The sequence below is a fragment of the Rhinopithecus bieti genome, unplaced genomic scaffold (genome assembly GCF_001698545.2).
Source record: "Rhinopithecus bieti isolate Rb0 unplaced genomic scaffold, ASM169854v2 scaffold_7901, whole genome shotgun sequence".
NCBI classification, from domain to species: Eukaryota; Metazoa; Chordata; class Mammalia; order Primates; family Cercopithecidae; genus Rhinopithecus; species Rhinopithecus bieti.
Window position 1 is genome coordinate 535,651 of NW_016805596.1, and position 27,283 is coordinate 562,933.

Here is a 27,283-nt window from a genome sequence, read left to right on the forward strand (position 1 = left end):
TCCCCCAGAAAACCAGTGGTGGCCATGTCCTAAAAGTCACAGCATCGCAAGACCCACTGAGGGATGGGCCCAGCTCCCCACTCAGCCTCTGCCCTGAAGCCCTCGGCGCTGCTGAGACCACCAAGAGCCAAGGGCAGGGTGAGGGCGCCTCCGTCACGCTTCAGACCTTTCCAGGCACTGGAAGGGTAGGCACAGGCCAAGACCAAGGAGGGAAAAAACGGACACAAAGTGGTTTCTAATCCAAACGCACTTCTCTTTATTCAAACCAGGGTCAAACTGGTCAATGGGAAACGCCCTGAAGCCACGCGCCTGGGGAGAACGGCTTCCTACTCGGTTCTGGTTCGGCGCTGCCGTGGGATCCACGTGGCTGGCTGTGCGCAACCCCCACAGTTCACCTCAGACACTACCAAGCAGGTCAGTCGACAAAAGCAAGGAATTAAACAAAAAACAGAAACACACTCAGTAGATTTCTTCTCGAAGCTCCCAGAGTTTCTGGACCACCAAGTCCCAACCCCCAAAGCCAGGAGCGAGGAGACTAACAGCGCACCCCCCTCCACCAGTGCCGACGGAAACCCTGTTTTAAATTAAAAAATAAGCCAGTATACATTGTAGAAAATTTCTCTTAAAAATCTCACAATTTGTAAATGTATATTTTTTCTTTAACATAAAAGTTTACAATATACCATAAAACAAAAGGCTCAGGAAAATAATTTCCAAAAAAAAGGAAGAAAAAGAAACCTGAAGTTTTGAATTAAAGCTGAAGACATTTTTTTTAAACCCTGTTGTTGAACCAGTGACTTTTTTTTATTGTGCTGATGGGTTAGAGAAAGAAATATTTAAAAACCTCAGTCCAGACGACACCCACAGCCGCTCCAAAAGCCTCGCGCCCCCTCCCCGCCCCCCAAGGTTGAGTCGCTACTTTGCCGCCATGTTTGTGATTGTCACGAGTTCCCAAGTTTGGAATCCTGGGTCTGGGCCGTGCAGACGTCGCGGCGCCGCGGGCTAGCGTCGGTAGGGGTGGAACCCTTGCACGTTGTGGTTCTGCCCTCGTCCAAAGCCGCTGCCACCGGCGGGGGGGCCCCCCGACCCTGGCACGGAGGGGCCCCCATAGGAGGGAGGCTGCTGGCTGGGGTCCGAGAAGCCCTGTCCAAAGCCACTCAAGTCCTGCCCGTAACCTGCTGGGGGAGAGAGTCCTGTGAGCTCGGGGCAGTCCCCGGGCAGTTGGCACTGCCATCGAGCGTGGCCACCTGGACACAGTTCCGCCGAGCCCGCCTTGAGTCCACAGGCCCCACAGGGTGGGGTGGGGCCCTTCTGAGGCCAGCACCTGGGCCAGAGAGAGGAGCCTTGGGCGTGTTTTCTCCCTCAAAATCACGTGAGCAGGGCGCACACAGAGAAAAGTGGCTTCCAGAGCCCTCATGGCCCACATAACCTCGCTGCTTCCCTGTTCAATCCCGAAGACGTGGTTGGGGGTGGGGGCGAGAGGAGGCTGGAGAAGCCTCAGGGGTTGGAGACACACATGCCCCGAGGTACCACGGCGGACAGGGCTTCTACAAAGCTGGCTCTTGGAGTTTCAGAAAACCCCTGATGGGCCCTTGCAGCGATACAGGGCCTGCCCCTCCATCGCAGACCAGACCCCACGTTGTCCTTCCTGTCAGGGCACATCCATTGGTGGCACGTGTCAGGAGAGGGTCTCTGGGCCCAACCTGACTGCCCCAGTGACACCACTGGCTGAGGGGCCAGAATACCCTGCAGCCCGTCCGGCCCACACAGCCGACCTCAGGAGCGTGGACAGCGATGTCTTCATAAGGACAGAGCTGCTCGGGCTGCTCCCCACCCCACTGCACACCTGGCAGGAAGCCCCTCCCATGACCTCTGGGTTCCCAGTCGGGTGCACATGGGCACGGGTGGGCGTGGGCTCTCTCTGGGGGATCCTGGGCCCGCTGAAGGCTTGTGGCCAATGTCTTGGCACCGGCAAGGGCCCCTTCCCAGAGGGCACCGCCAGCGTCCACCCCCGCCCGGGACGGCAGAGGAAGCCACGTCCACCTCCCGGTGCAGGCGGGTGGGAGGACCCTGGAGAAGGAGGCGGCACCTACCTAGGCCACATCACTGCTCAGCCTGACCATAAGACTGTAAACAAAGTGTGGGCCGCAGCCCGGCGGGGCTGGAGAATAGGAACCCAGGCCTGGCAAGAGACGAGACCGGGGTGACCAACCCAAGCAGCCGCCACCAAGAGCAGCGGCTGACACACACGCCACGCCCCAACCGGGCGCCTCACGCCCCCCTGCCAGTCTCAGACACGCCAGGGTTTGGTGGTGGGTCAAGAACCCACACATGCGGCAACCTCGGCCCAAGGCCTGGGCGTGGGGGCAGGGTAACCAGAGCCATGCGAGGTGGGTGGGCAGGCACCTCAGCCAAACACAACTCCCACGCCCCGGCCTCCACCAGGCCTCAAGGAAGCGTGTTCACAGGCACCCCAGAAGCCCGTGGCCACCTGGAGACAGGTGCCCCATGTTCTCAAACCCTGCTTGTGAATGACCCCTGGTGCTAAAGGAGCTGACCGTGGCTGGAACCCTGCCCACTGAGGCCACCGCATTGATCCTGAGCAAGGCTGCTGTGACTCCTGGCTCGGTGCAGGGCGAGAACTACAAACATGCAGACCTTGACCCGTGCTGACCCTGCCCCCCACAAGCTCCTGCCCCAGAAGCACATGCGCTGCCTACAGATCACGTCCAGGCAGATCCAAGCCACGACAGCCATCCAGCCCAGGGCGAAGCCCACATCCAGGCCACGCCTGCTATAGACCCGGCTTCTACCCCAAGCGGGTCTGGACCCAGCAGAATGCTGATTGACCGTCAGCAACTGGAACCCACCAAGGGGCCAGTGCCCGCGGGACCCACACCAAGGGCCTCAACCTTGAGACAGTGATCACAGCCTCCTGGGACCCACTTCCCTTGACCCAGTCACCACTCAGGTTCCCACACATGCAGGCCCTGCGACGCCCGCTCTGCGACGAATGCTCTGCTGCGACCAAGACTCCTGCGCTCCCTTCTGCTGGGGCCGGAGTTGCCACGAGGTCTCTCCAACAACCCCTGCACCTCCCTCTCTCCTTTCCCAGCAGGTAAAGGCTGGGGGGCGTCCAGCAGGGGAAGGAAGCAGGAGAAGGCAGGCCGTGCCCAGGGTCCCGGGGCCAGCAGGGATGCGGCATGGCAGGAGACCACTTACCATACTGACCATAGGGGAAGTCTGGCTGAGCCGTCGGGGGCTTGCTCATGTCCGGGGCGGCCTGAGATGGAGGCGGTGGGAAAGCCAGAGGTGTTGCCCCAGGAGTGGCCGGTGGAGGAGGAACCCCCGGAGGGGCAAACTGATCTGGCGGTGGAGGTGGAGGCCCGTAGCCAAAACCTGCAGAGGCACAAGAGAGCAAGGCACAAGATATGTTGTGCAGCTGGGGGCAGACCAGCAGGAGCTGCCCAGACGGCACTGCCACCCAAACCCACAGAATGCCCAGGCCTTGTAGACATCCACAGAATGGACCACAGAGCCACGGTCCTGGGCCACTCACCCCAGGAAACACATGCTCCTGGGTGCATGGCGGGACGCTGAGCTGCAGCAGGGCTGCCTCACTCCTCTCGGAGCAGCCGCCAGGTGGGCCTCAGACAAGAACTCAAGGAGCAAGTAACCCCACAGCAAAATCGCTCCTTCAGACAAAAACCTGCCCCCATGCCCAGCCCCCATGTTTAGGAAGCTGCCAGCACAGGCAAGGGCGCATCCTGACATGCTTGGAAGGGGCTGCCGGGCCTGAGGTGCTGCTGCCCTGCCCTCTGTTGCTGGACATCAGGTGGGCCGAGGTTCTACCCAGCTCCCCTCCTATCAGTCATCTGGCCCACGGGCCTCCAAGTGCACAGCCCGATCCAGGCCAGAGGACGGAACTGCCTGCTCCTGTGCCATGGCCATGTGGAGCCTCCAAGCCCCCCAGACAGGACTAGCTCACACTGTGATATGCCCCAACTGTAAAACACCCCCAGGGCCAGGGACTGCAGGTGAAATCAGATCATGATACCATTCCTGCTGGTTGCATGCTGTGAGGCGCAATCCCTGGTAGGCAGGTAAGGGACGCAAGACTCCTAGAAAGGACACCCTACGTATGGCCCGTGTCCCTTCTTCTCTACCGGAGGGTGCGAAGGCCCCACCCTGGGGGCCCGTCTAAAATTCTGGGTGTGCCGAGGTCAGGAGTTCGAGACCAACCTGACCAACACAGTGAAACCTGTTCTCTACTAAAAATACACAATTAGCCGGGCGTGGTGGCGGGCACCTGTAATCCCAGCTACTCAGGACCCTGAGGCAAGATGATTGCTTGAACCCAGGAGGCGGAGGTTGTAGTGAGCCAAGACTGGACCACTGCACTCAAGTCTGGGCAACAAGAGTGAAACTCCATCTCAAAACAAAAAACAAAACAAAACAAAAACAAAAAAATAAAACCCTGGGTGTGTCGGCTGATCTTACACTCAGCTCTGTAATTACATGACGTGTGCAGGAAAATTAGTAAAAAACGAGAGCTCGTGAGGCCGGGCGTGGCGGCTCCGCCTGTAATCCCAGCACTTTGGGAGGCCGAGATGGGTGGATCACGAGGGCAGGAGATCGAGACCATCCTGGCTAACACTGTGAAACCCCATCTCTACTAAAAATTCAAAAAACTAGCCGGGCGAGGTGGCGGGAGCCTGTAGTCCCAGCTACTCTGGAGGCTGAGGCAGGAGAATGGCGTGAACCCGGGAGGCGGAGCTTGTAGTGAGCCGAGATGGCGCCACTGCACTCCAGCCTGGGCGACAGAGCGAGACTCCGTCTCAAAAAAAAAAAAAAAAAAGGATTAGAGCTTGTGCACCCTCAAACAAATGCCAGACAATCCTGAAGTACCAGGCTGAGAGACGAAGTCCAGGCAGGCTCCGTCTCCTGAGGAGCTTGTGAGAACCGGTTGGGCGCAGACATTCCTGCAGTGAGTTCTCCAACCCGCAGGAGCCCGGGTCGCCCTTTAGCATAACCAGCGAGGCCACGCGCAACAGAGCCCATCTGCAGGTGAAGGGCCTGGTGGCAGCTGACCTGCTGACCAGCCGGCACCCCACCTATGGCTTTCCCTGTGGCTGAGGCCGGACGTGTAACATAAGACTCCCCATCACCCCCGCCCACCACGTGGTGTCTCTGGAGCAGGCGGGAGGCCCTTCCACAGGCCCCCTAGACTTACTGAACTGTGGCGGGGCACCATAGCCCTGAGGGAAGCCCTGGGGAGGGGGAAAGCCTCCAGGAGGGGTGGATACGATGTAGGAGGTGAACGGTGGGGGTGGCGGGGGGGCTCCTCTTCCTGCAGGGGGCGGTCCATAGCCACCTGAAACACACAGTACAGGGGCGATGGGCAGAGCGCTGGACACAGCCTGGCCACAACCAGACCCAGGCCTGCCAGGGCCCCAGGAGGCCCCTCACCCTCTTCCCCTCTAGCACTCAGGACACAGGAACCAGGCTTTGCTGGCTGCCCCAGGACGCCTGGTCAGTCAGCCTGCCATGTGGCTTCTGTCCCCGCCTTTGCTCTATAAACAAGGACTTACCGATCGCCTGTCCTGCTGGCACCCACATTCCTAGATAAGAGAACAGAAGAGGAGGTTGGCGCCATGTCCACCCAGGTGCCCGACGCAGAGAAGGAGCCGCAGAGCATGGACGTCGGGCTGGGACCGAGCCTGGAGCCTCCTGTGCTCAGAGCCCGTTTGTCCTGAGGGCAAAGGCCCCTGAACGCTGAGCAGAGGCTCCCCCGCCCCACCCCCGTAGAACAGCTTTGAAGCCACTTTCCTCTGTGCCCTGACAGGCGGCAGGCACTGTGTCTGCTGACTGGAGCACGGGTGACCTCCCGGCCCCACCTGAGGAACCCAGAGAAACCTGACTTCTAACCCTCGACAGGGCAGCAACCGTCCCACAGCAGCTCTGAGTTTCCAACAGGGGAGGCTCCAGAGAGTAAGATTTTAGATGAGGTGCAGGGAAGCCAGTCTTGGGACCCGGATGAGGTGCATGTGGAACCCTGACCTGCAACTTGGGTCAGGCTGCGGCCAAGCCCAGGGGTTCTGTGGCTGCTGGAAGCTCCGAGGGGGGCAGGTTGGCCACACATGGGCCTAGCCACAGAGGGCCCATGGCACTGCAGAGGGAACGGCAGGTGGCAAAGATCCAAAGCCTGCCAGGTCCTCATGGCCCCCTGGGGACAGCACCCTGATTCTGAGCTCAGCTTGGCAATATCAGCCCTTTCAGGGTTTTATGCTCAGACCCACTGTGGCACACGATCGCGAGGTAGACGCTCACTGCAGCTCTTCCCCATGACAGCGAGTCCCAGGCCCTGGACGGGCACCTAAGCCATGGCCACCCCGCTACTAAGGAGGCTGTGAGTGCTGCCCAGGAGCTGGCTCTCAGTCGGCACCTCGTGGGGGCTCAAGGACACTGTGCTGTGTCAGCTCTGCCAACAGCGGCTCTGTGCATGCACAGCAGAGGTGTGGAGGCCACAGTGACAGCAGAGCCCAGGACGCCTAGGTTGAGTCTGAGAAGGGGAATTTTCCCACAGGCACCTCTGCTCCAGCCTTACCTTGCGGGCCATATCCTTGCTGCCACGTGGGCGGGGGCTGGCCTGCCCAGCCATTGGCAGCGTTGGGCACGACCCTGCTCCCCCACTGGCTGGCACCTGGCTGTCCCGGCGCTTGGCTCTTGCTGTCCCGAGGCTCAGCTCGTTTAACTTCCACCTAAACAAACCGAGCTCTGGTTTAGGGCAAGGCTGCTGGTCCCAGCACCCCCTTCCCTTAGACACACCCTCGGGTAACTTACGACTACACTTAGCATCTTACAACTTAAGACTAAATACTTAACTATAAACCTTATTTAGGCCAGTAGCAGTTTTTTCTTAAAAATTTTTTTTGTGTTGAATTCTTTTGTTTAAAAAATGTTTCTCAGGTACAACAGATCCAACTGCAAGACACAGAGCCCGCCCGCTGCGGGCAGCAGGACCGAGCCCAGAGCCCTCGGGGCTTTCCTGCGTGAAGAAGGGTCTTTCACTCAGTCAAATGGCAGTGTCCTCCTTCCTCTTGAAAACACGGGGACAAAAAGGGACCAGGATCTTCCCAGCAATCGGCATCCTCATCGCCCTTTGGACCGCTCAGAGCCCGCCCACCTGTGCTTTTAACTCATACCTGAGAAACACGCTTGGTGTTTTACTTAGATTTTTTAATTTAAAATGTCTAATGGAAGATAAAGACTTACCTTCCCCAGGCTAACGCTTAAAGAATCTCAATTAACTCAAAAATAATGTCAGAGGGAATGGATGTGGTAAGAGAATCTTACATTACATCTAACAAAAAAAAGTAACAAACATGCAATAAAATGGACATTTGGATCAGTAAGCAATCTTCATACTGTGTTCACTCAGCAGCCCGGGGCCCTTGCTCTCTACACGTGTCAGGAGCCACAGCCTTCTCAGGAGGAGGGTGCAGGGCCGGGAACAATGGATGGAGCAGGCCTGACCTACTTACTCTAGGCTGACCTTCCTTTAATGCCTGCTTGAAAATACGGGCAGACTGACAACACAAAGCTCCCCCAATTCCAGGGCTGCCTCAGCATTTGAAAATCCTGAATTTGTCTTATTTTTATGATAAACTGTAATGAGAATAAAGAGACAATGGAGCCGCCTGGAGCCGGCCTTGGGGTCTCAGTCTGGAGAGCTGCACATCCGGTGTTCAGAATCCCTCAGTTCTGCCTGTTAGAGAACAGACAGCAGCAGCCGTGGAGGCACAAAGCCCCCACCTGCCCAATGCCCCAAGGACCTGCCTATGATGGGAACAGGATCCCGTTAGCTCACGGCAATGCGACAGCAAGACCAAGGGACCCGTTTCAAAGAACTCAAATTAACAAGTCTTCCCACACTCTCCTTAGGGGACTGTGGTTCCTGCTTACAAAGCAGAGCAGTCCTTGTACTTAAAAAAAAAAAAAAAAAAAAAAAAAAAATTCTTTTACCCTTTCCTATCTGAATGCAGCAATGCAGAGTCACCTGGCATGGAGGGTTCATTACCGCCCAGGACCAAACACTGTACAGACAGAAAATCCCCACGAGGGGCCGGTGTCGCTCCAGCCAACCAGTGAAGGTCGGCGCCGGGCAAGCTGGACTCCAACAACTGTCTTGCTTAGAAAGCGAGACCCACACTGAGGTCGCCCAGCTTGGGAGCTCGCGCAGACCAGTCACGGCTGGGGGCACCTGGGGGCTGCCCAGGGACGGCAGGTGTGTGCACTGTACAGAGCACTTTCTGTCCCACAGATCAAGACCATGCTTTCCCCAAAGTGTCAGTGTTGTAGTCCCTTAAAACACTGAGCACAGACTCCTTGAACCTCCGCTTGTGCTGTCGCGCACCCATGCAGCCTGCATGCTAATTTTAAACTACAAGCTGCACTGAATGTCAGAACAAGGATTGTGTCTCCTGTTTTAGTTGGGTTCAAATGGAATTAATGAAGTCTGCAACCAAATCTAAGCCACCTGTATATAAAAATAACTACACATGCTACTGTTTTTTAAAAAGTTCTGCTATGGAGACCTTGGGCTGGGGCAGAGGGCGGGGGCAGGAGACAATGAGCGCGACGCTCCCTCCAGGACATTTTAATTGAAAAAACCACCACAGCCTTGTCCCAAGGGCTGAGCGTCTTCTTCTGTTAACGGGAGACGCTGCCACACCAGGGAGGCCGGGTCAGAATCCCACTCGGTGTGTGAGGCGGCCTGGCACAGCCAGCGGAGCTCCTTGGTTTGAAAGGACCAAGACAAGAATCCTGCAAAAACTTGGGACCCCTAAGCTTTTGCTAACTGCAAGAAATTCCACACTGTAGAATTTCTACCAGTTACTTATTTCAGAGTCCACTTCTCAAGAACCTCCAAGGGTCCAGGTAAAACAAGGATTTAGGGACCCCTTTCTGACACACACCTTCCAAGGGCTGGCCTGGGGTTGGGGGGGTGGCCTCCTGTCCCTCTCACCTCCGGGGGTAACACAGTATGAAGATGACACAACCAGAGGTCACTTGACTGCATGGTGGCTGAGTACTACCGAGAGCATGTGGCTGGTGCCGGAGTTCCACAGTAAGTGACCCAATTCAAACAACCAGTCCTTCATGATGTTTCCACTGTGCTTTCGATTTTTAAGCGGAACCTGGGCTCTCAAAGGTCCCTTGCTGATCACATTACAGGTCAGTGTTGGACAATGGGGATTTGCAGACATCTGAAGGAGTGGTCGTGGAAACCAAGCCTGAGGCAACGCTGCGGTTTCACTGGAGCCAGCCCCAACACCGCCACAGCCGCCCAGCCCCAGCCCCCGCCCCAGTCCCAGGTCACCCAGAGGAAGGGCTCCAGGAGCAAAGCTGGGAGACGCCCACCCCGCAGGAAGGGTGCTCGGGAAGGACGGGACCCTCCTCACGTCTACAGACCCAGGTCCACCTTAGGCAGTGAAGGTTCACAGGACGAACTCGCCCGACCCTTTCTGTGAAGGAGAATGTTCCTTTCCAGTGAAACCCCTAAGTTGCCTAAGACTTGGTTTGGTCTTAAGGTAAAATAAAACTACAACTACACACTTTTTTGCCCATGATGTCGTGAAAATGCATGTTGACAGCCTGGTCCACTGATTGTTCGTCCTCGAAAGTAATAAATCCAAAACCTAGCCAACGACGAAGAGTGAATCAAGGTAGCAGGGTGTTGTGACACAAAACAGGATGATGAACAGTATTAGGGACGGGCCGAGGGATCGACCTTGGGTTTCAGCTAAGCTGTGTGTGGGGTGCCGCGGGCCCCTGGGGCGGCTGCCTCCCTCCCCAGGAGCCGCCACTCGACTGGACACGGAGTGGACAGACGGTGACGTCCGCACTCCCAGTGACGGCTCTGCTGACTGAGGCCTGAGTCAAGTCTCTGCCCCAGACACCTGGGGCTGGGGCTCCGTGTCACGAACAGATTTGGAACAAGGAGCTCATTTTAGAAAGCAGCAGTGGAGACAGTGGAACGGTCAGGGCCTCCATCACTACTGGCAGACAAAGCGCCCCAAGGGGCAGGTCAGAGGCCCGTGCTGGAATATTCTGGCTCTCGCCTGTGGAGAGATTGCCAGTGAACCCTGCAGGCCGGGGGCCCACGTGGAACGCTCCACCTCAGTCAGGGGTGTGCATCGTGGATGTGTGTCTGCTTCTCTGAAACCCAGGATTCTCCCCCTTGGCTTGCAATTTGCTTTGCAGCTAGTGCTGACAGCAGCCATATATCGTTCTAAAGCGTTAACAGGTACAGTATCTATCATAGCTGGTGCCTCGCTAGGCTTACCCAACACTGTTGGGTAAGCCCAAGGAGTCCTAGGAGAGGTCATATCATACGCATATATGCATATTATATACAGGTAGATAAACAATGCACAAAGATACAGGCCACAACGGGTTCCAGCAGGTCAGACTCTGCTGTCAGCAGCAAGAGCGAGATGCACCATGGGATCAAAACAGAAAATTTTAAAGGCAAAAAAAATTTAGCATTTCCCAAACACAAGAGTGGCAGTATAAACGAAGTTTAGTGGGTCTGGGGTGAGCGCGGCCCCAGCTAACGGGGCGGGTCTCCTCCTCTAGGCGCAGGAGTGCGCTGGACTCTCCAGGCCTCCCCGGCTGGGTGGAGCGCGACGCCGCCAAGCACAGTCCTCCCGAGGCGGGGCCCAGGCGGCACTAGCCCCTCCCCAGATGGAAGTGCGCGGCAGACAGCTGCCCAAGACCTCACAGAACAAAGATGGACGTGGGAAGAACTGAGACCGGGCTGAAGATGGGCTGCCTACGCCAGAGGCACAGGGTGCGTGACAAAGCACCACACAGCAGGGGACAGTGCGACACGGGTGTGAGGCGTGAATGAGCGCGGCAGAGAAGGGCCGTGGGGGTGGGAGCAGGCAAGGGCCCCCGGAAGGAGTGGCCCACCGTGGGGCCTCTCAAGCTGAAGAGACAGGGACCGGGGCTGCTGTAGCCGGGACCAGGCAGAAACAGGACAAGCAAAACTGGGGGCAGGGAAAGATGGAAACGGGGCAGAAAGGGCAGCTCAGACTGTGAGGGGACAAAGGTCACTGTGGTTCAGGAGCCTCCCACCGTCCTGAGCACACGCGTGTACCTGAGCGTGGTTGTGCACGCAGTGTCTGCAACCTGACAGGAGGAGGAGGAGGAGGGACCAGGAGGGCAAGGCACACAGCGAGAGGAGCGCAGGATGGAGAAGACCTGAGGGGGGTGAGAGGCGAACGAGGCAGCGGCTGGAGCGGGCGGGCCGAGGGCAGACGTGGGACGTCCAAGCAGGGACCTGCACAGACACTGTGTGCCTGAGACACAGGCGGGGTCCCCGACAGGGACATGGCCATGACCTTCAGTCAATGGAGAGGAAGAGGGAGGAGGTGGTGGGGAGGGGGACACAGACCCATCTCAGAAGATGCAGAAAGGCCAAGGGAAGAGGACACACTCTCTGGGAGGACCCGCCAAGCAGTACCGCGGCGTCTCTCTGGCCCTCCACTCGCCTGACACCCAAGGGACACTTTCAAAGCCCAACAGCGAAGGACATGTGGCCACGCGCTGGCCCTGAAGTGCTCCGTACACGAGTGTGGACTCAGCGACACTCGCCATGTCCTGTCCACATGGGACAGGACAGGATGCAAGGAGAAGGGGCGCCAGCTCTGGGCAGCCGGAGGGGGACCGGGAGGATCTAGAAGCAACCCTCGGATTCCCGCGCACTCAAGTTTCCCGAGATCAGAGGCAGTATTGGAACACGGCATCGGTGATGAAAATGAAACAACATGTTTAGAAGTAGACATTTTCGCAAACTGCAGGAGTGTCTGAAACCACAGGGCTCGCCTGGTCCGGGCACAGTGCAAGAGGCGCTGGGTCCTGGGGGAGGCGCCCTGAGCGCTGTCTAGGAATGCGGCTGTCAAGAGGCGACATCACCACTGAGGAAGCGGGACAGAAACACCTGAAACTTCGTTTACACCCCACTGGAGCAAAGCCGCTCCCTCCTCTGACTGCGGGACTGGCCTGTACCTGTGTGATATAACTTAGCACCTGGAGAAGAGAAATCTAAAGAGAGATCGTTAATCACACACAGTTCACAGAGAAAAGGAAAACAGCTGACTTAACATCACTGTACTTTACTATGAAACACTTAAGTACGTCACTAAGCATGTATGTCTAAATTAAGTTACGACTAAGACTTAACAGCGTCACCGACATGGAGGAGGAGCGCTCCTAACCGTGGGGAGGGAGGTTCAAATGGCAAACTATGCTCCAGCATGGCGGGCATGCTGCGGCGCCACCTGGCGCTCGGGGCTGCCCGGACTGACCTGGGCCGGTGGTGCGGGGGCGGCACGGACGGGCAGACCCAGGCTGCAGATCTGCTCACGCGGCCGCCAAAAGCAGCGGATGAACCAAAACCATGCGGGCGGGCGGGACAGACAGCAGCAGCCACGGAAAAGGGGCACAGAAACTGGGCGCCCATCGTCCCAGCTCCACAAACCAGCATGGATGGGCGGGCAGGAAGCTGAGGGAAAACGAGGGGAGGCCCTGAGGTGATTCCTCACCCCTCCTCCCACCTGCCCTGCTGACTTCAGAGAGGGGACAAAACCAAAAAAAAAAAAAAAGAAATGAAAAGAAAAGAAAAGAAAAGAAAAGAAAAAAAAAAAAAAAGCATGGGATGGATCACGGAAAGTCCAAGCTCCACACTGAGCCAGCTGACTCAGCTGACAACACGAACTGAGAGCGGCCACGCTGGGAGGACGGGCGAGGGTGAAGGAAGGTCACACGCAGGAGGACCACACTCTTCCGGACAGTGAAAAACAGAGTCCAGGCCAGGACTCACGTCAAGTCATAAAAACTTGAAAAAAACAAGCCAAAAAACAATGTGTGACGTCTGACCTCGGGAAGCACAGACAGGCTGAATGGGGTGAACATGAGGAGCCCACATTTTAGTCATTTGTCTCCAAATCGTCCTTTCCTGAGGCTGTTTGCTACAGCCGCCACCTGTGTGTGCCTGGCGGGTGAGATAGTTTGCCATCTGAGGGAGGAGCAGGGAGAAGGCTGAGGACAAACGAGATCTGCCCTTACCTCGGGGCCTCTGCTTCTCAGCATCATAGATCATGACGACCTCTGTGACCTGGAGGAGAGAGTGGCGTCAGCTCGGGCACCAGAGCCAGCACCGCGGGTGTTCTTCCGAGGGCACAGCCTGTTACCACAAACCCAAACTCTCAGCATAGGGCGTGCCCTCCTTGAGCAGGGGAGGTGCATGGGCAACAGCTGCTCCATGGGGCTGCTGAGAAAGGTGGGAGCCCCAACACTCCCAGGGCCAGAAGCAGGCAGGGAGAAGCAGCTCCAGGGCAGGCGTCTGGATATCCGCCTCCGGGCTGCCCATGGCCCCGCTCACATGTGTGCTGAGGGACATGGAGGGCCAACCATGCTGGCCACGTGGGAACCAGGCCACGTGTGAGTGCAGGGCGCGTGGGAACCAGGCCACGTGTGAGTGCAGGGCGCGTGGGAACCAGGCCACGTGTGAGTGCAGGGCGCGTGGGAACCAGGAGACCCCACAGAAGCCTTTCCCACCCAAACGCGGGAAGCAAAGGGCACACTCGGCCCTCACTCGAAGTGGCAGGGCAGCCACACACAGCTCCTCGGCGGAGGCTGTGTTTCCAGGTCCTGCTCGGGGCCTCTCACTCCTGGCCCAGGCCTCAGGCACCAGCCGATGAACATGCGCGGTACCCGGGCACGCAGGGCTGTCCTGCGGGCGGGGCTCGTGTGTGACCTGCGGGGCACGGCATGAGTCCCAGCAGGACCTCAGGGTGACCGCACGCCCCTGCCTCAGGTGACTGGGAGGGCTCCCCACTGGCCCACTCCTGGCTGTCCCAGCTCCCTCTGGCACCAGGCTCAACTGAGCTCGGGCATTTTCCCACCTGCCCACTGGAAAGTCAGCTCTGGCTGGCTCGCCCAGGCCACGCTAAACCCCGTTTCTGTGTAACTGCCCCTCTCTGACACTTGACCCCATGGTGTTCACAATGCAATCGGGCGGCTGCCCTGAAGGCTGTCAGGCTGATTCACTGCAGAACTACTCTACTGGGACGTGAAATGGCCACGAAGGCAAAGGCTGGGCTTTCTGTCTTTTTGGAGAGCGCAGGCGTCAGGGAAATGAGAGAGAGACAGCTCGCAGCCGGAAAGGCCTGCACACCTGTGGCTCCGCCACTTCAGCCCCGAGAAGGCCGAGGACTGAGCAGAAGCGGCTCTGTCCCAACAGTGCTGCTGGGGTGGGGAGAAACTCACCACTCCAAACTTCTTGAAGTATTCCCTGAGCTCTGTCTCACCACAATTGTGAGGAATTCCACCGACAAATATCTTATTTGATTTACTGTTATCGCTCCTGGGTCCTTTCTGCTGTTGAAGAAGGGAAGGACAGTTAGTTCACGCAGGAACTCTCCAAACCCTCCCGCGAGTTGCGTAGGACGTAAAGCTCAATCCGCACTGGTTCTGAGAGTCAGCTGAAAGCCAGAGCAGAACACTCCACAAGCCTGCTAAGTCCAAAGGGCAACCAACAACACTGGGCTCTCCTGAGATGCTTTCTCATTTTTCTAGAGACCCAAGGAGACAGGGATTTAGCATTTTTGCCAGGCTGAACTTCAGCTAAACTGACACACAGCACAGTGCGTGCCATGCCTTCAGTTATTCTGAATTACAACCATTACAAAGTGGAAAAACACTCCAGTGTGAAGGCAGGGACTTTAGGATGGCAGGAGAAAGGCAGCAGCAACGATGAAATGAGCAGAGATGAAGCTGGATTTCAGGCTGTAGTTCTCCAGCAGGTGACAAAGATGACTACGGAAACCTCCAGCAGCTCAGGAGCCGCGTGAAGCAGTGGCCCAAACCCCACAGCCCTTCTGCCAGCCTCCCACGGTCAAGGGCGCCTGCTCTGGGACACCACTTCCCGGGCCTCGTCGCGCACTGGGCGGCCAGAGCCAGGAGTCTCGGGTCCAGTTCCTAGGCCGCCCTTGGGGCTGGGGCTGTTCTTCTCCTGATCCCACCCACCAACCATCCTTTTTTTTTTTTTTTTTCCCTATCCAAGCTTATCATATTTTAAGATGTCCCAACTGCTTTGGATTAAGAGACTATAAACCTTTGGGGATAAGTGCACACTGCCATGAACGTCGGGATGGTTTCATGAGTGTGGGGTGAGTGCTCACTGCCGTGACCATCGGGATGGTTTCACGAGTGTGTGCGTGGGCCAGAATCCATCAAGTGGTGTACTTTACTACGTGCCCATTATATCTTAATAAAAACTAGAGAGATTAATTAATAACCAGATAGAATAAGAACCTTGGATTCCAGTCTGAAAAAACCAGCTAGGAGAAACACTTGTGAAACAATTGTCGAGCTGGGAACATGGCCTAGACACAGATGACACGGGATTCCCTACAGACGTTTTTGGGCATGCTGCCGGTGGGTGCGTGCAGTGGGGGTTGTCATTTTAGGAGACGCACCCTCCGGTCCTTAGGAATGGTGTATGTGGACATAGATGGATGTAAATACATATAGATACATTTGGTAAAATATTAATAATGGATAAATCTAGATGGTATATTCAGGTATTCCTTGTGCTATTCTTCTAATTTTTCTGTAGTTAAAAGTTTCCCAATAAAAGGTTAAAAAAAAAAAAAAAAAAAAAGAATTGTTCCAAGAGTTCTGAAGCCTGCAGTAGATGGGCTACTGCTAGAAATGCAGATTCTCGGGCCCTGCCCTGCTGCCCACACTGTGGAGAGGCTGGCACCTGGTGCCTCAGCAGGCCTTCAAGTCTGCACTGTCCAGCACGTTCTGCAGGGAGGGTAAGAGCTTTTCCATCTGCACCGCCCCAGTGGTGGGGGGTGCAGGAAGGTGAGGTGTGGGTGGTGGTGAGACCCAAATGCCAAGGAGACCCCCTGCCAGGACGGTGCCCTGTTGGCCAGGCAAGCACCAGGGCCGCAGGTCAGAGAACCCAAGTTGCCATGTCAGGAGATCTCAAGTGGAGCCATAGAGTGGCCACAGCACGAGCTGTGAGGCGGCCCGGCCCAGCCCTGGCAGTGGAAGGATGGCCCACCTCTGAGGAGGGCCAGGCAGTGGGAGGGGCAGGCCCAGCACAGAGGGCACACAGGGCACAGAAGAAAGATGACTGGCTTCTGACAATGAATGGCATGAGCTGTCATTTCTTTTTTCTGAAGATAGACTGGTAAGAATTTTCTTGGCTGTGAGATAACACACTCACAGCACTGATAAACCTGGTGATCCACAGCTGCTCGAGTGCCAACCTAGAAGACTCGTGTTGCTCTCAATCTTAATGAGCAACAACAGCAGATCAAAGGCACGTATCTCCTTTCCATGTGGAGTGGAGAGCCCACGAGGCGGCCGCCCTGCCCAGCCCCTTACCCATCCTTCCTTTGGCCGCGTTCTCTCGGGCTGCATCCCCCGGGGTGTGCATGGCTTGGGGTCGATCTGTAGGAAATTTCAAGTCAGCCAGTTGTGAATAAGAGGCTGTTTCTCTAGGAAAGAAGGTGTCAGCACAACAGCAGCCACAGCACAGCAGCCCGCCCCGCCCCGCCGGCTCCATTCACCCTGTGTCCTCCTGCAATATCCAGCCTCAGCACCAAGGCTTAATCCTTCCCAATCAAGCCCACGTTCAAACACGCTCTAACGCGAACATCAGTCAGAGTCCAGGACAAAATGAAGCCGAGAAAGGACAGGTGAGACAGAGAGCGGGTGAGAGCTCCCGGAAGGGCACTTACGTTTCGGCCGTCTAGCGTGTGCGGTCTGCTGGCCAGCACCGTCCCCACACAGTTTGGGTCCTTAAATTTGACAAACCCAAAGCCTCGAGACTGGTTGGTGGTTTTATCTTTCATGATAACACAGTCTACGACTTCTCCATATTGGGAAAAGTAGCTGCGGAGAGTCTCTGCTCAGAAATCGGGAAGAAAACACAAACACACAGGGCCAGAGCATTAGGCACGTGCCTGGCGGTGCTGCTGGCACGCAGGCGCCTCCAGTCCACTGGCCCCGCACCGAGCAACCCTGAACTGGGGCTGGAGGCGGGGGATGTGGTGTACAGGAAGCACTGGGGGATTCTGCCCAACATACACTTGAGGTCCTCATGTAAATCAGAGGGGCTGCCAGTGAGCACAGCAGTGGCCAGCGGTTACAAGCTGACTTTGTGGGCATCCAGGAAGGCAGCGTTTAAGGCCAAGGCAAACGCAATTCTGAATGCTGGCAGTGGCCAAGGAGCGCCAACTTTGCTGCACTCTTTCCTCCTATTCTGGCCTCAGTGATGGCCTGGCCAGCCCCTCGCCCTCTGCACTTCCAGACAACAGCTGTCTGCCTCCACAAGCCACCTCAGCCCGAAGTCTTCCCTGTAACTTGGGATGGAAATACCAAGTTAACAGTCTCAGAGCAAACACACACTTACTCTCCGCCCCAGCCAACTCCAACGTGCCCTGCCCAGAAATCACAACATCAAAAGGCCTTTAAAACATCCAAGACAGGAGAAAGAGGCGGGCAGACACAACTTGAAGGCTAAGGTCCTAGAGCCCCGTCTGCAGTGCCCACCTGACACCCCTTCCCCACCTACCTTGGGTCGTGCTCCAGTCTAGACCGCCCACAAAGAGCTTCCTGCAATTCAATGAGAAGATATTCAGGATCAAGACAGCGCTCACCTTAGAAATGCCCCCCATCTGAGTCAAGCTGAGGTCTTAATTCAAACCACAGCAGCAGTTTCTGCAAACGTGCTTGTGCACGTGACGGTACACAGAGTTCACAGCAATGGCGAGTCAGTCTTGCCCATGCTGTCTGCAGACATGAAAGATGATCCCAAGCCTTGCCATGGGGAGAAGACTGTGCCAGAGTCACACGCCGGCCTCAAGCGCAGTAGGCGACGAGCTCCTGCGCCAGGCCAGCGGTGCCAGCACCAGGCTCACCTGCGCTGCTGCCGAGCAGGACACAAGCTCGCTTTCCTACAGCTTTTGCAAATATTTTATAATCAGGAAAAATAATGTAGAAGTCTAGATTTGAAATGATGCACAGTAAACTAGATGCCTGTGCCACACGGCCTCTGAATTACAGGCTGGGGAGGGAGTGGGGGGACACAGAAGCCTCCCAATGAGCCTGCACTCATGAACGAATGAGGGGCCCACAGATGAGGTTGAAGGCCCTGAAGCTCCAGTCTCAGCACTGACCCCCCTTACCTACCCCCGACAAACCCACGCCACCCCCATTCTAGGGCTGTCTCTTCGGGGTAGATGAGAAGGGCCTAAAACTCAGTCTCAGCACTGGCACCTCCTGCCCGCACCCCCACCGAAGGCCCACGTCGCCCCCGTCCTGGGGCTGTCTCTTCCAGGCAGATGAGCTGGAGCTCTCCCAAGGCGTCCGCCATCGCCCCGGCAGTGATGCCCAAGGGCCCACCCACCTTTCCACCTCGCTGCTGCTCCAGGTGGCCCCAGGGCCCTTGGCTGTTCCATCTCCCAAAGGGGACTGTGCCGCCTTGCGTCAGCCACAGCACCCACTGAGCATGTCTGAGACACATGGGCCATCAGGCTGACCCAGGCACGGGGCCTTAGATCTCATTCAAGCTTCCCCCAAACCCAGGAGGCAGGGAAGAGGTGGTTCTATCGGCAACTATCCCATTCTGCCTGCTTTCCCTGGGAAAGGGGACTCGCATTCAGAAATGAAGTCCCTGAGCTGAATCTCAGTTATGACTGACTGCCAGCACCATCATCACCCTTGGTCTTCAGAGAGCAAAACACCGTGCAGGCCAAAGCTCCCACCCGAGACCCAAGAATCCTGCCAACCTCACTGATAACACCAGTACCATGCGGGGCCCTGTATCCCTGACGGCCAACCACATCACACTTGGCTTGGGCTTTCAGCAAAAAGGTCCCTGGCAGGTTGAACACATTACTGCCCCACCAGCAGTCAGGAGCAACGTGCTCCTCACTGCTCCTACCAGCTTGCCAGGAAACACCCCTGCAAGATGGCTGACACGCTCACCACCCCTTATCAACCACTACCTGGGGCCTGTGCACTCAGCCCCCGCGAGTCAGCCCCTGGTGAAGTGTGTGCCACAGCCAACTGCCAGGAGCTCGTCCCTGTTCCTTCTTTTTCCCTAAGAAAGGCTAATTTAAATTTAGTGTGCGAAAAACAAAGCATGTTCCCACCACAGGGAAGCTACCCACTGCCATCTTCAAAGTGTCAACAAGCAACCCCCCAACTCCATTCTTTGGTGGGGAGGGCTGAGACAGGAAGAATTAGAGGCGGGCTATGCCAGCCGCCCTGTGCTTCCTGACTCTTAGAGGAGACATCTGAAAAGACAAATTTCAGGGGAAAACATGCTGATCACGCAACAGCAACAGGCTTAGGTTTAGGCCTCATTAACTTAATATCCTGCGTCTCCCACGCAACCTTCGCGATCAGGCCAGGGAGCGTTGAGGTCAGGCCTAGAGACCGTGGGAGGAGCGAGGCCTCCGCATGCCTCCCTCTCCATAGGCTGTGCCCGTGCTGAGTCAGGGCCAGCCCCGCCCACATCCCTGCCAGCAGGGCCCGGCACCCAGCAGGCGCGGGCAGCAGCCCCCACCGTGTGAAGGAAGGGCCCTCAAGGCTGGAACTGCCCAGAAAAATGCTCATTTACACAACCCTTTGGAATTAAAGTTCAAGCATTCTCAAAAAAACAAAACACACACACACACACACACACACACAAATCCTGAAAACAAAACCAAACCCAAGTCACTTGAAGAAATACCAGCCTCTAGTTAGCACTGCACACATCAAACAGCCAGACAACAGGCAGGTGTCTTCCAAGCAGCCCAGGCCCCCGCCACCCCGCCCACCTCGCTGGCAGAAGGAACTCGTCAGACCAGTCCAGTTTCGGTCCTCGTTTAAATTTCAAGAATTGGGTATTAAGGGGGAAGGGCTGGAAACCTGAGAACAGGGTCGATGGGTTAGATAACCTGGTATCAGTACTGTCTTTCTCAGCTGGGCGTATAACACGCCTGTAATCACAGCATTATGGGAGGCCAGGAGTTCAAGACCAGCCTGGGCAACATAACAACACTCCAGGTGGTGGTGGGGCCTGCAGTCCCAGCTACTTGGGAGGCTGAGGCGGGAGGATCGTTTGAGTCAAGGTCGAGGCTGCAGTGAGCCATGATCGTGTCACTGCACTCCAGCTGGGGTGACAGAGACCTCATCTCTTAAATAAAAATTTAAAAAATAAAAAATAGTTTCTCAATATTTCCTTTTTTTTTTGAGACGGAGTCTTGCTGTGTTGCTAGGTTGGAGTGCAGTGGTGCGCTCGGCTCACCGCAACCTCCGCCTCTCAGGTTCAAGCGATTCTCCTGCCTCAGCCTCCCGAGTAGCTGGGACTACAGGCGCCCACCACTACGCCAGCTAATTTTTGTGTTTTTAGTAGACAGGGGGTTTCACCATATTGGCCAGGATGGTCTCGATCTCTCAACCTTATGATCCGCCCGCCTCGGTCTCTCAAAGTGTTGGGATTACAGGCGTGAGCCACTGCGCCCGGCCGCTTTCTCAATTTTGATCACTGTGCTGTGTTCATGTGAGAGAATGTCGTTGTTCTTGGGAAACAATAGGTATCTCAGTGTCCACATAAAGGGGACTGTATCGGTCTCCAGCTACTCTCATATATTTCAATAGAAAGACACACCACACAGTGAGGATGGGTGCAGTGACTCACACCTATAATCCCAGCACTTTGAGAGGCTGAGGCAGGTGGATCACCTGAGGTCAGGAGTTCGAGACCAGCCTGGCAAACATGGTAAAACCCCATGTCTACTGAAAATACAAAAATTAGCTGGGCTTGGTGGTGGGTGCCTGTAATCCCAGCTACTCGGGAGTCTGAGGCAGGAGTATTGCTTGAACCTGGGAGGTGGAGGCTGCACTGAGCCAAGATCACGCCACTGCACTCCAGCCTGAGCGGCAGAGTGAGGGTCCATCTAAAACACACACACACACACACACACACACACAGCTCACTGGGGGTGGGGCAAGAGGCACCACGTGCCAAAGGGTAAAATGTCAGCCAATGGTGAATCTGGCAGAGCCAAGACGATACAGGAATTTTTGTAATTTTTCTGTAAGTCAGAAGTTATATATACAACTATGGTATAAAAGACTAAGATTTTTTTGAAAGAAGTCTCATTACTTGTGAAATCTGAGACAGCAACAGATAGCTTTCGCTTCACATAGCTGTGTCTCGATCTCCTGACCTCAGGTGATCGGCCCGCCTCAGCCTCCCAAAGGACTGGGATGACAGGCGTGAGCCACCACGCCCGGCCACACTGTGTTTCCACTGAAATATTTGAGAGTGGCTTCTAACCCTAAAGCTTCCTGTGTCCATGTTTCTTTTACTACTGCTCAGGAGCCACCAGCTAACACCTTCTCCCTGGTCTACAGACAGAAGCCTCCAGAAGTCCCGGGGAGAGTCGCCTCCTCAGTGGCAGGGACAGCCTCCAGGGCCCCGGCACAAAGTCCCTACTTCTGAGTCTCAGGATGTTTCAGTCAATAAAGTAAGAAAGCTCCTGGCTGCCAACCTCACCTCACCAGGTCGTGAGTGAGAAGCCGGCACCCCAGAAACATGCGGGGCCCTGGGCAGGCAACTCCCAGACGCTGTCCATCAACTGCCCAGGCAGCAAAACCAATTCTCACACAAGTAAACGTAAGGGTCCAGGGAGCCAGGGGCAAGCACAGGCCAACAGGAGGTGCAGCTGGCTCTCAAGGGCTTGCTACAGGGCTGACGGTCTGCTTGTCCTCAGCTCCAGACTTGCTCAGCCTGCACCTGGACTGGCAGTGTGTGGACCAAGGGCATTAACAGGGCAATGCAACACTGGTCTATGCAGATGAAGGGGTTAGCGAGCAATGTGGCTCCTGTACTCTGTCTCTGAGGCCCTGCTTCGGAGGGGCCCACCAGGTGGGAGAGTCATCACCCAGCTGATGGCATCTCCGAATTGGACATCATGGCTCCTATAGACCTCACAACCCACAAACCCAAAAGTGATGTTCTCGTCAGTGGGAGAGGCGTGGGGTGAGCTCCACTTCTTCCCTTGCAACCTGCAGTCCGGTGTGCAGTCTGCCCACCGAAGGTCATGATGAACATCTCCCAGGACCTGCAAGCCAGGCACCTAGGACCTGCAGCTCCACACCTGGCAGGTGCTCCTCAGTCCACGGCAGCCGGCGCAGCCACCCTCTTCCGCCTGTTAAAGCAAAAGCCATTTTGGATGGCAACCTCGCTTGCTGCGTGCCATTAGGGTAGCTGTGCAGTGTTTATGCAGAAAGTCCATCTGCAGAGCTTCCTCTGGCCTAGGCTGACCACAAAGAGCCCTGGCCTCCTGGCAGCACCGCAGCGGGCTTCAAAAAGTGGTGGCCAGCCTCGCCACCGGGGCCTCGCTGGGGGCAGTTGGCAGGTGACCTTTCCCTTCCTGCTGGGCCGGGGGATGAAGCCAGGAGGAGCCTACCTCCCCACAGACCCCACTTGGCTCCAGGTTCTGCCAGTCACACTCAGCTCAGTACGCAATCTCAAGAGGCAGAAGCCCAGGCCCAGGGGCGGCTGATGTGTGGGGAGCCCTTCTCTTCCTCCAGAGAATCAGGAAGAGCCTCTAGGGACTTTCCTGCCCCTAAGACCAGGTGGGGACTGGGACCACTTCACCCACTGTCTGCCTCAGGCCAGTGAGCCCAGCCCCACCCTCCACAAGCCTGGCCTCCCTCTCACCAGCAGGGTAAGATGCCCTGCCCCAGCCAACGCCTGCAGGGTGTGGGATCCACAGAACACAGGAGCAGTCCGTGAACCGGAACACGCTGCTGTGTGCTGAAGGAGTCCCTGAATGCCCACATCCCGAGTGCTTACTGTGGCCACCCTCATCCTCTCCCTGACAGCCCCGCCCTTCCAGGCGGACCAGTGTCCTCCTTGGCAATGCCTGGAGCCAAGCTGGAACCTCAGCCCATAAGCATCTGTCAAATGAGAGGCCTCTGCCAAAAGCCCTGTCACAGCTTTCAGAGAATCTGACATCATGACATGGTGCCACGGGGACCAGGCCTGGATCGGAAAAGGCCTCAGTCCACAGAAGACAGCACAACCTCAGGTTGACAGATCACACCATGCACACAGCCACCCACCAGGAGCGCCCTCTGTGCGGGGCGGCCAGTGGAGGAGTGTGGACTCCCAGCTCCAGCTCTTCCACTCTCTGGGGTGACCCCAGGCGCATCCCTCAACTCCTCTGTGCCTCAGTCTCTCTGGCAAAGTCAAGGGTTAGAGCCCAGGCTGCAAGCACCAGCTGGGCACACTGCATGCTGCTGCTAGCTCTGGGCTACTGGGGAGCCGCTGTGTAAAGGGTAAGCACCAGGGCCCATGCCGCTGCTCCAGACCATCGAAGCCAAGGCGAGCCAGTCAGGAGCACATCCAACCTCACGGCCCATTCACAGGAATCAAAGGAGCCAACACAGGACAAGCCGTAAACCACAAGGAGCAGCTGCCCCCAGTGCAGTGGGAACCAGGCCAAAAGCACAGATGCTCCCAGACAGTGGTTCTCCCCAGAGCAGGACACTGGGTGATGTCTGGGGACATTTGCGGTTGTCACGACTGGGGGTACTCCTGGCCCGGAGTGAGTGAAGGCCAAAGATGCTGCCCAGCACCCTGCAGTGCCCATGGTGCCCCAGAGTGATCCGGGCCAGAGTGCTAACAAAACCCAGGAGACCTGCCTCAGAATAACCCCAGACACACCAAGAGAGCCCCAGAAAGGCTGGCACGACCCCATGAGGTTCCCCGTCACTCCCCACACTGCCACAGCCTTCCCCCAGGTCACGGCCAGCCCCGTGAGGTTCCCCGTCACTCCCCACACTGCCACAGCCTTCCCCCAGATCACGGCCCTCTCTGGCCTGAGCAACAATCCCTCCCAGGTGCCTCGTGCTCACTCCACAGACACAGGTGGTCACAGCCTCTAGCGGCCCAGCCACGAGCCACACTCAGGATGTCTCCTTCCACAGCCACCCAATAAACCCAGGGACCTGCCACGGGCCTGGCTCTAAGCGGCACGGGCCCCGCCACAGGCTTGGGTCCCCTTGAAGCTGCCCAGAGGCGGCTTTCTCCTCTCTCCACTGAGTCCTTCCTCGCTCTGTGACTTCCCTACAATACTTCCAGGTGTCCCCGTCTTACCATTCCGCAGCCTACCAGATAAAATCTTCCATAAACCTCCCTCTCCAGTTCCATGACCGCGTGCCGCCTTGGAGGCCAGCAGAACACAACGGCCTGGGCGCTCGAGGTGACCCCTCTGAGCCTCTGTCCCCTCCCCAGTAAGCCGGGCATGGGCCCTATCCCTGACACCTGGCCTATCACCCAGGCGCACAGCACCCAGCAGCTACTCGACAGGATGCAGCAACCCCGGCCACACTGTGTCAGCTTCCCAGAATCCAAGTCAGAGGTGCTCAACCCAGACTTTAACATGACTTCACAAGGCCAGGGAGGGCAGACTGGAGACTCAGGCCTTCCTGACCGCCTATGCCCTGAGTGCTCCAGACCACCAGCTTATGCCAACCCCCTAACACGCCAGACAAGTCAGTGCCTATCCCCCACCCTTCACAAGAGGACCACAGGACAGACCCCGCTCCCAAATGAGGACACTGTCCATCACATCCACCATGTGGGGTCCGCGTGCCAAACCCACCAAGGTCCGGACAGGGACTCCCCACACCCCACCACTGCTATGCGCTTCCTTCTGCATGCAGACCCCCTCCTTAAGCTGACTGTAAGTCGGGTGCGTAAGGCATCCATTATCACCAGCAGGCCTCAGCTGACTTTCATCCCCCATCGGGCTTCACGTGGACTTCTACGCCAGCACAGGTACCCTCAGAACTTGGGAAGACTTCTCAGACTCAAGACCAGAGCTTCCCCCAAGGGTGGGTCCCTAACCCACCTTCCCAGGGCAGCAGCTGGACAGCCACAAGTGTCTCAGAACAGGGGGTTGCCGAGCTCCAAGTCTCCTGAAGCGTTGACCCCCGCACCCATGCGTGCTCCAGGCCCAGCCTTCCAGGCAGGGTCCCGCAGGATCTCCTTTCCCCTCCAAGGCAGTGAGCAGTGAGGGCTCTGCGTCAGGAAGAGAGGCCGCTCCTCAGGCTGCTGAGCCCTCCAGTGGGTAAGGGACACCGCAGACCCATGGCATCCTGAGAGCTGCCATCTGCCGCAGAGAGGGCCTGCTTCCATCCACGCACAGCACCCTCCCGGGTGGCACCCGCTGCAGGGCTGGTCCTGTGGCCTCACAGGAAACTGCAGGGGACCTGCCAGGAGGGTGCTTCACAGGGTCACAAGCACTTCACCCACACAACTCCACACAGCAAGGAGGTCAGAGTAGACCCTTGACTACGCACAGAATGGAAGCCGGTCTCTCATGGGACGTGTAGCTGTGTCAACACTTCTTGGCCACTGAGTCTGACTTAGAAAGCAGTGGACGCTCCTGGCAACCGGGGAGAGCAGGGTCCATGCACTCCAGTCCTCCTCCATGCAGCCCAGGGCGTCCAGGTAGCCTGCGAGCCTATCTGTGCTGTGGGTGGGACCCCTCCAGACCCAGGCTGGGACCCCAGGGGCTCCATTTCCCAAGGGTGTCCATGCAGGGAGGGAAGGGACAGGAGCCCTCACCTCTCTCCAGCCTCCTCACAGCCACGGCTTGGGTGGAGCAGACCCATGTTCACCCACAGCTTGAATGGACCTAACCCAGGTACCCCATCTGGTAGTGCCTTCCCCACCTCACCCCAAAGTCGGCGGCTCCATCCCCCGTGGCTGGTGGACTCCCTGCTCAGGCCCATCCGGGCAATGTCGCCCACACAGGCACTCCGACCCTGTCAAGTCAAAGCGCCTGGAGAGGACTCACAGCACAAGCGAGGCAGGGACTAAGTGCTTTCATCCCGGTTCTCCAATGGAAAGTGCTCTTTGTTTTGTCTGGGGAGGGGGAGAACCAACAAAAGGCATTTCCCGTCCACAACTGTGACCTGTGGCTGGTGCGGGACGGGCCTGCCAAGGCAACCCTCTAGCAGCAACCGCTCCTGCACTGGCCAAGCCCAGCGCTGAGAACACGGGGCGCAGCTCAAAGCTAAGGGCACCGAGAAAATTTACACCAGACCACGAGGAAACCCAACCCAGACTGTTTTGCCGGAAGAATGCAACTCTAAAACAACGTAGCTGCTGCAGGAGCCGCTCCTGCCAAATAATGGAGCCGAGCCCCGGGGCACCGCGGAATGAGGTTTCTCGGCCCCGCGGGGTCGGGAGTAGGTCTGGCTCCTATGGGAGGGGACGCCTCGGCTCCGCAAAGATCCGCCGGTCCATCGCCGCCTCGGAAGCGCTGACTCTCCCTTCCGCAGCTCAAGCCCACCCCCGGCGGGGAGGCGCCGAGGCAACGTAAACACAGCGGGCCCCGGCTGACCCGAGCACCCCGGGCTCTGGGTCTGCGAACCCCTCCCCTCCTTACCACTCTGGGGGGGGCGGGATGGGAGCGGGGAGCCTGGAGCCCAGAGTGGGGTAAGTTGGGCGGTGGCAGAACCGGAACCCTAGGCTCGACTCGCCACGTGCGCCGCCCGCCAAGTTTGGGCGCGCGCTGGGGGCGCCCCGGACCACCCACCCCCCAGGCCACGATTCGGGGTCCCCCTGGCCAGGAAGCCGGGAAGCGGCGGCGAGGGCGCCCTGGACTTCCCGCAGGCTCCCTCAGGTTCTCATCCGAGGTCCCCCAGGCCAGGAAGTCTACAGGCAGCAGCGGGGACGCCCCAGAACCCCCCAGGTTCCCGTTCGGGGCCGCCACAGCCAGGAAGCAGGGAAGCGGCGGCCGGGGCCCCCGAACCCCTCAGGCTCCCATTCGGGGTCCCTCAAGACGCGCAGTCGGGAATCGGCGGCAGGGGCGCCCCAGGACCCCCCCCAGGTTGGCGTTCGGGGTTCCCCCGACCAGGAAGTCTGGAGGCGGCGGCGGGGTCCCCCAGACCCCTCAGGCTCCCCGTCAGAGTCCCCAGGACAGAGTCCCCAGGACAGAAGCCGAGAAGCGGCGGCAGGGGCGCCAGGACCCCCCAGACCCCGGGCACCCGTCCAGGGCCCCCGGCGAGAAGCCGCGGCGAGTCCGGGTCCCAAATCCGCCCCCGGCCGGCGTGACCTTGACGGGGCAGCCCCGGGGGGCGGCGTCTGAGGCCGGGTGGCGGGGAGCGGCGGGCCGGGCCC

The 27,283-nt window shown here is 57.6% G+C and overlaps 1 protein-coding gene across 7 annotated transcripts; it reads right to left on the reverse strand.

Moving 5' to 3' along the window:
• Positions 1 to 229: 229 nt before the first annotated feature.
• On the reverse strand, positions 230 to 26,535 carry DAZAP1 (DAZ associated protein 1). Of its 7 annotated transcripts, none has more exons than XM_017873021.1 (13): positions 25,005 to 26,532; positions 17,660 to 17,700; positions 16,824 to 16,990; positions 16,468 to 16,533; positions 14,338 to 14,448; positions 13,135 to 13,183; positions 9,619 to 9,701; positions 6,608 to 6,761; positions 5,592 to 5,621; positions 5,234 to 5,374; positions 3,223 to 3,399; positions 2,094 to 2,182; positions 230 to 1,178 (listed from the first exon to the last, which is right to left on the reverse strand). In XM_017873021.1, the coding sequence occupies exons 3-12, from the start codon at positions 16,935 to 16,937 to the stop codon at positions 2,094 to 2,096; spliced, it is 1,014 nt and encodes a 337-aa protein (XP_017728510.1). In that variant the 5' UTR covers positions 16,938 to 16,990; positions 17,660 to 17,700; positions 25,005 to 26,532; the 3' UTR covers positions 230 to 1,178. The 7 variants fall into 7 exon arrangements, with proteins under 7 accessions (XP_017728510.1, XP_017728511.1, XP_017728509.1 ...); XM_017873022.1 differs by having other exon boundaries at positions 233 to 1,175; XM_017873023.1 differs by having other exon boundaries at positions 1,087 to 1,178; positions 3,232 to 3,399; positions 25,005 to 26,535.
• Positions 26,536 to 27,283: the final 748 nt, after the last annotated feature.

Excerpts from the sequence above, each read along its gene's own strand:
- DAZAP1 (XM_017873018.1), bottom strand. The coding sequence starts at position 16,937 with ATGAAAGATAAAACCACCAACCAGTCTCGAGGCTTTGGGTTTGTCAAA. Across the intron at positions 14,449-16,467 it reads CGCGGCCAAAGGAAGGATGG|CAGAAAGGACCCAGGAGCGA; the intron begins GTAAGGGGCTGG and ends CTTCTTCAACAG. Across the intron at positions 3,400-5,233 it reads TGGTGCCCCGCCACAGTTCA|GTTTTGGCTACGGGCCTCCA; the intron begins GTAAGTCTAGGG and ends GTGCCTCTGCAG.